At 36.8% G+C, this 8,054-nt stretch overlaps 2 protein-coding genes across 2 annotated transcripts; both read right to left on the reverse strand.

Annotated features, from left to right (window-relative positions):
* Window positions 1-476: 476 nt before the first annotated feature.
* GCK72_012628 (uncharacterized protein) lies at window positions 477-1,117 on the reverse strand (the record flags this gene model as incomplete). Its single annotated transcript, XM_053729262.1, has 3 exons — window positions 477-653; window positions 704-883; window positions 977-1,117. The coding sequence occupies 3 exons, from the start codon at window positions 1,115-1,117 to the stop codon at window positions 477-479; spliced, it is 498 nt and encodes a 165-aa protein (XP_053584034.1).
* Window positions 1,118-1,175: 58 nt separating this feature from the next.
* GCK72_012629 (uncharacterized protein) lies at window positions 1,176-1,579 on the reverse strand (the record flags this gene model as incomplete). The annotated part of the gene is made up of 2 exons (XM_053729263.1): window positions 1,176-1,345; window positions 1,396-1,579. The coding sequence occupies 2 exons, from the start codon at window positions 1,577-1,579 to the stop codon at window positions 1,176-1,178; spliced, it is 354 nt and encodes a 117-aa protein (XP_053584035.1).
* Window positions 1,580-8,054: the final 6,475 nt, after the last annotated feature.

The raw sequence follows: 8,054 nt of genomic DNA on the forward strand, positions 1-8,054 counted from the left end.
ATACTAATTACTGTCCTGACTGTGCAATTTATAGAAAAAAGGTATATGAGTATAATTAGTTGTTATTTCTGAAATCTTTATCAATTCACTTCAGAAACTATTGAAAGGCGATGTCGGGAATTAGAGAATATCTTTCAAAACATTCAGAAAAATATAAAAATTCCTTTTTTTTAATACTAGAAAACCCTTCAAAATATTCACATGCTACCAATTTCGGCCCTGAAAATGCTTTTGCCGGCCTACATTTTTAAAATTAATGTTTCTAGGCCCTGGAAAGTTTTTGTAATTTTTTGAAAAATGTATGCTGTGTGAAAAGAGCTCCTCCCCGTCAATTTGAAAAAAAACTCAGGGGGATTCCAAAGAAGATAACTTTTTACAATATCAGAAATTAGATGCATCAGTTTTTTGGAAAAACGATTTATTCCAAAAAGAAAATCCATCAACAAAATAGAGAATAAATTAATCGATCCCAATAACTAAGCCAAGACATGTTTGTGATCACAGAATACAACAACACATCCCGTGAACCATTTACCCAACCACTCCCCACAATCATTCGACTCCGACGAGAAGACGATGGCTCGTTCGCATTTCGATTCACACACATGACTTCCACAGGACACCGAGGAGAACGATGAGTTGGGCCAGAGCACCTAAAAATGAGGAAGGGTTTTATTGGATAATGGAGGGACCACTTATGTACCTTGACCCTCGCTTCCAACTCCTTCACAAAGATATCTCTCTCCCTCGTGTCGAATTCCGCTCGAAGAATCTTGCATTCAGAAGGTTTCAACAGTTTTGAAGTCTCGGAATACGTGAAATTGTCCTCCACGTGGAAATTCATTGGAAGAGGGTTATTGTCATCGGCTTGTTCTGGTGGTAGCTGTAAGTATAAGTTATACGGTTTCAGATAATTAAGATGTGTGGATAGGTTTAGTATTTACTCATTCCGCGATATCTCTTCATTCTTATAGACCTCACTCAGCTCTCCATCCTTAATCACAAATCTCTTCTCCATAAACTTCAAATATCTTACTTCCAGTTCTCTCTTCTGATAAATATCCATCAATTCCTGATTTGGCGTGAACAGTTCATCGTATGCTTCCGCGCCATTCATGTATTTTGCCTGAAATTTTTTAAAAGATGAAATCAAACAGCCGCTTCTCAACTCCACCTCATCTTTGAATTATATCCTTATCATCTGGATTGGCCACCAAAAATGTGTACGCTGACTGCACTGCCATCGAAAGTTCGCCCGGGTGATAATAGCAGATATGCATGTATTGATAGGGTTTCTGTTCCTCCAAGTCGTGATATGTCGATATCTTACGGACGGTTCGATGGTCTGAACGTTATTCATGCGATTTCTGTAGAGCAAGTTTGCACTGCACAAACCTCCAAATATGTCCTTCCGGCATCTCAAAAGACATAAAGCGATCTCACTTGTCTCGTGGTACTTGGCGATTTTCGGGGCTGAGGCCATGGCAGTTTTTATACGACGATCACATTTCTTTCTACAGCTCACAGTGTCATCTTGGTATTGTCTGGAATTTATTGATCGAATTTCAAGTCGATACATAAATGGAAGGATGTAAAGATTGAAAATTTGGTTTCAAGTAACAAATAAATTCTTCATGACGGTTAGTTTTTTTAGTGTTCGTGCTGCTACGACACATAATTTAAGAGACAATGTCAGTAATTCTCAAACTGCCCATGGAACACATCGGCCAAACGCAATTAGCCCATTCGGTTTTTTGATATTATTGGTCCATATGATGATCTTATGAAAAAACCGTACAGCTTTCTAGGCTCCGCCCCCTTTGACATATAGAAAAAAATCGGGGGAGTGAAAAAATGAATTTTTTCCCTTCAACAGATATATTTTTTTTAAGTTTAAAAATGAGTTTTAGGCATGTTTTTGAACATTTTTTGTGTTGACAATTTTTGAAAAATCTTTTGGCATCAATCAAAAAAATTGATTTTCGATAAAAATTTACAGTTTTTCGCATACCCCCAACATTTTTTTCATTAGGTTAAAAAAGTTTTTTATTGCAGTTTAATTGTCTTCAGACCGTCCAACTTTGAGCCAATTTTTATTTCAAAATTCCGCGACCTTTTTTTTCTATAAGCCAAAATGTGTGTTTTTTCACAAAATTTTCACGTACCCCCCTCCATGGTGAAAAAAGTGAAAGTTTCAAAATTTTAAGAAACTTTGTATATGAGTTTATTTAACAGTAATTGAAATGTTCACAAAGTTTAAAAACCTTTAAAACATTTCCTCTGAAGTTATGAGACCTCAAAATTCAATGTCGAGTATTGCAGATTCCTCCTGTGAAAAACTGATTTTTTGAACAAAATTTCATTAGTTTTTTATCTTATTTTTTTATTGGAAACATCCTTAAATTTCAAAAACCTTTTTTTTCTATTTTTCCTTTTTTCTAAACTCTTATTTTTCCAAAAAATTGGTTTGTCAAAAATTTCTTTTTTTTTCAATTTAACTTAAAATTCGACCAACTTTGAAACTTTGTCACGAGGTACCCTGTTATCCAATTAAAAAAAAATATGTTGTTAGTATAGATCAGACCTAGCTCTACATTTTTATAGTTGACAACTTTTTTGTACGGTCCCACCCTAGACAGATATAGCCATCTGAAGTAAGGTAGGTGTACATCCCGTTTACCTGAACACATGAAGGTATGCTTCCTCCGTCACACCATATCTGTCTAGGGTGGGACCGTACAAAAAAGTTGTCAACTATAAAAATGTAGAGCTAGGTCTGATCTATACTAACAACATATTTTTTTTAATTGGATAACAGGGTACCTCGTGACAAAGTTTCAAAGTTGGTCGAATTTTAAGTTAAATTGAAAAAAAAAGAAATTTTTGACAAACCAATTTTTTGGAAAAATAAGAGTTTAGAAAAAAGGAAAAATAGAAAAAAAGGTTTTTGAAATTTAAGGATGTTTCCAATAAAAAAATAAGATAAAAAACTAATGAAATTTTGTTCAAAAAATCTGTTTTTCACAGGAGGAATCTGCAATACTCGACATTGAATTTTGAGGTCTCATAACTTCAGAGGAAATGTTTTAAAGGTTTTCAAACTTTGTGAACATTTCAATTACTGTTAAATAAACTCATATACAAAGTTTTTTAAAATTTTGAAACTTTCACTTTTTTCACCATGGAGGGGGGTACGTGAAAATTTTGTGAAAAAACACACATTTTGGCTTATAGAAAAAAAAGGTCGCGGAATTTTGAAATAAAAATTGACTCAAAGTTGGACGGTCTGAAAACAATTAAACTGCAATAAAAAACTTTTTTAACCTAATGAAAAAAAGTTGGGGGTATGCGAAAAACTGTAAATTTTTATCGAAAATCAATTTTTTTTGATTGATGCCAAAAGATTTTTCAAAAATTGTCAACACAAAAAATGTTCAAAAACATGCCTAAAACTCATTTTTAAACTTTTTAAAAAAATATCTGTTGAAGGGAAAAAATTCATTTTTTCACTCCCCCGATTTTTTTCTATATGTCAAAGGGGGCGGAGCCTAGAAAGATGTACGGTTTTTTCATAAGATCATCATATGGACCAATAATATCAAAAAACCGAATGGGCTAATTGCGTTTGGCCGATGTGTTCTATGGGCAGTTGGCCTTAGGTTGATCACTAGAGAAAGTCTCTCTTAAATTGCGCAAAGGTCGAGAAAGTATTGTGAGACGTTTAATGTTTTTATGACTCTTTCAATACTTTCAGCTGAAACAGAACCCGAAAAATTTCATTTGATCTGATGAATAGAAACTAAAAAGAACTATTGTCAGATCAGGTATAAATATCTAGTGATTGCTTGGCGTGGATAGATCAGAGATGAAAAAAAGAAGATGACTTGAGGAGTCGTTGAAACTGAAGTAGATTCAAATAAAGCTGGAACGATGAGAAGGAAGCAGTTCTGACCAGAGTTGCATCGAAGTGAAAATTTCTCATCCGGTAGTCTTAAGTCGGAAATCGATTTTTTCGCAAGTGTTAAAAAATTCCAAGATCATAAAATCCGCGAAAATCAGTGGAAAATTAGTTTTTGACTGAAGAAAACCCTGCGTTCGGTTTGTTTCGATCATTTTTCTATGTATTTCTGCGATATGTACTCTTCTTAGAAATCGGAAGTCGGAATTCCATGCAACTCTGATAGTGACGTTGTTCAGTCCTAACCTCTTCTAAAAAGGTTAACCCTTCTACCGTTCCACTAACAACAAAGAATCTTCCCAATTTTTACAAGTAATCACTAATGTTTCAACGTATTTTCAAAAAACACTCCATAAAGCTGGAATGTTTATATCTTTTTACCTTTTTTTTATATCTTTACTATTAACAAACACCAGATTCTGTATGTTTGTCTGTGGTTCGCCGATCCTACCGCCCTCCCTACTGAACCGATTTTCTTCAAATTTGGACCAAAAGATCAGAAATTTTCACCACTCGATGCCCGTCTTTTTCTTTTTTCAAAATTCTCAGAATTACGCCTTCTGAGACAAAAACACTGATAAAGCACTGCGGAAAAAAAGGGGAGAGACGGTCGGCAAAGCGTCGTCTCTTCTTTCCTCGCTCTGGCTTTCAAATTCCGTGGCCGCGTGGTAATGGTCGACGTGTTGCCGCGTCCGATCTGGCAAGTTATGCGTCGTTGACTACAGTTAGTTTTAGTTCGATCCCCGGGAGACGAAAGTTTTTTGAATTTTTTTGTTGATAGATTCGTTGATAGATTTTGCTGATAGAAATAGAGGTTTCCAAACGTGTCGTTTGTTTCCAGTGAAATCTATTATGAATTCAATTTTTTCTGTGCAAGGAAAGCTCGCTGCGCCCCCTTGCGGCGACCACCCCTATTTTCTTTCAAAAATTGAACGCAGCGTTGAAATGGGAGTGGGCTCGCTTTCTAAAAAAAGACTTCGAGAAAGATTTTTTGTTATCATCGGATTTAGAAAAACCGAGGATTAAAAATGTTTCGTGTGCTTCCAGATTGATCGATATCACAAAAAGGTAGGGCAGTTTTCTGGACACACCTAAAGGAGGATGTGGGCTCAAATTTAAAAAGAAAGTATTGATATCCATTTTGGCTGCCATTTCCCTTCTTTTTATCACTGTTTTTGCTCCGCCTATTTGTAAAGTATATAGTGACGAGCGGAGATTGCGTGAAGTCCAGACATTTGGTCACCTAAAACCCGTTCTTCGAACCGTCTATAATATAATTTTCATTTTCCCTTTATGGCGCCACTCTCTCCAACTAACTACTATTCCCGCTGATAACTCACTGGAGGATTATGGTGCAGTTTCTCCGGTTCCCGGTGTTACCACCTCTATCTCGAAAGCTGTTCTACGTGTTCAAGAACCTCCGCCTACCAAGTCGAATGGTCTGAGTCAGATGGGTACAGAAAAAGAAATAGATGAAAGTGTAGTCCATCGCTCAGAATCGGATGGTAACGTGGAGCTCTGAGAAATTGATGGGATTGAGATCACTCAACTCAAGACACAGAGATCGATGAAAAAGAACGACAAAAAGAAAACGTCCGGTGAAGCTATCTGGAACAGAGATTGTCAGGATTCTATAGCAAAAGTGGTTGACCTGCCAGCAAAAAGAGACGAGAGCTCGGATTAAGATGTGAGCGTGATAGACGGGATCAAGGGGACTGCTATCCGGCATCCAAGATTGTCAGGATCTTTAATATCTTTGAGGCTGAAAATCATGGCAGATGATACATCAGTCCGACGATCCCTACAGTCTGACACTGAGAAGTCGAGCAATAACAGAACCAATACTGTACGACTGGAAATCAGCAAGAAAAATGAGTCCGAAGATCAAAATAGATCTAGACGGGCTTCAATGATTTCCCTGGCAGCTATAAGAAGATCAGAAGAGCCGATGATGTGACGGTAAGAAGAATGGGAGCCAACACCATCAGAGTATCTGTAAGTCAAGCTCAAAAGGTGGGCAGACTACATCGAGTCCGGATTTCGACACGTCATGGAGCTTTTCTTGGAGTAGTTCCTACTGATGCGCAACCAAATTCTCACTACATGGATCAAGTTTGTCCACATTGCGAGGAGCTATATTTCAAAGCTAAATACGATTTCCAAATGACGAAGGTCGATGCGTGGTTGCATCCTATCTTACAAGTTATGCAACGTTAACTGTAGTTAGTTATTTGATATTTTTATTTAACTATTTAAATATACAGAAAAAGTAACTGGAGGTCAGGTAAAGTCCCTCACGAGACTAAACCTGAGAAAGGAAACCGGGAAATAAGGAATTAAAAAATAGGTGTTGGGCAAGGAGGAGGGAGAATAAAGAAAAGAAAAAAAATCAGAATCGTGCAATATTATTCACAAGAAGAGACTTGAACTCCGATGGGCAAAGGAAATGAGGGACATTAATAGTTAAGGCATTCCAAATAGGTATTACAGTTGAGAAAAAATTAGAGCAATTAGGATTTATACAGATAAGAGACATTGGGCGACGGGAAGAGGAACTTAACCTGACATGGGTCTCAAGACTAGGAAAATATGATGCGCCGATTATAAGATTGTATAAGAGATAGTTGGTTCGAACCCATGTGGGGACATGTAAGATTTTTTGGTATCATAGGTTTCAGAAACTAGAGGATCCCAACCGTGTCATCTGTTTTCGAAATGATCCCCCTCATAAAAAGAAACGACGTGAAATATTTTTGTTATCGTCAGGTAAAGATAAACAGAGGATTCCAAACGTGCCGTCCGTTTTCGGATTAATTACGATCCACTGAAACACCCAGAAGGGTGGTGTTGAGAAGGAGGTTTAGTCGCCGTTAGGCGACGTGAACCGACTGGTATCTATTAATTGTTGCGGAAATTTTCATTATCACTGTTACAGACAGTTCCCTACTAAATTTTTCGGTGTTTCGTTTATAAAATTAAGTCGATTTTTGATAGTCAGTCAATTCTCAAAAATTTGAGGTTAGTATCTCAACCAGCTTGAAAAAATATCGCGTTTTCAATTATGAGAAATTTTTGCATTTGCTTTCTGATGAAGTAATGGAAAGACTAATATTTCCAAAAGTTATTCCCAACACTTTCTGGTGTAACGGAATCCGCATTTTTTTGGCTCCGCGACAATTCGCAACTGCGACATTTCGCAACTCACGTAGGTTTCGCAACTGCGACACTTCGCAACTGCGACATTTCGCAACTAGTCATTTCGCAACTGCGACGTTTCGCAACTAGGACATTTCGCAACCACGACGTTTCGCAACCACTGGGCATTTGCATATTTGGGTCAGCTAAAAATGTTGAGTGTACTAAAGTGCTTGGGAACATATTTGAAAATAATTAAATAGAATAAAAAGTTATCTGACCCACTTTTAGACAAAACTAGGTTAAACTATTGCTAGTTTAATAGTTGCGAAACGTCGTGGTTGCGAAATGTCCTAGTTGCGAAACGTCGCAGTTGCGAAATGACTAGTTGCGAAATGTCGCAGTTGCGAAGTGTCGCAGTTGCGAAACCTACGTTAGTTGCGGAATGTCGCAGTTGCGAATTGTCGCGGAGCCATTTTTTTTATTCAAACTGATAAATAAAACTACAAAAATAGAGCTATGAATTGTATGATTACCACTTTCAGAAACAATAATGCGAGTATTTCTGAGAACCAGAGCAAAACCTAGTGAGTTGACATCGAAACTGAAAAGCCAAACTGACTTTGAGGAGTCATTGAAACTGAAACTTATTCTAACAACACATAAAGGTAGAAGTGGATCAGGAGTTGTCATGCTTTCTTTAATTTTCAAGAATTTTCAGATGTTTCTGATAGGATTTACGCTTCTACGGGATAACTAACGTCAGTTAATGTTACCTTAATTTTCGCTGTTACCTTAAACACGGCATTAGTGCTTCAATATTTTATTAAATTTATCGTGAAGATGCAACAGCGAATTCTGAAATAAGTTATAAAAATATAACACCAATAGTTTGTGCACTATAATGCACATTTTTGACAAAAAAAAACAGCAGGTGTTTCCTATTTTCTGACACACACTC

Source organism: Caenorhabditis remanei, chromosome IV (genome assembly GCF_010183535.1).
Source record: "Caenorhabditis remanei strain PX506 chromosome IV, whole genome shotgun sequence".
In the NCBI taxonomy this organism is placed as follows: domain Eukaryota; kingdom Metazoa; phylum Nematoda; class Chromadorea; order Rhabditida; family Rhabditidae; genus Caenorhabditis; species Caenorhabditis remanei.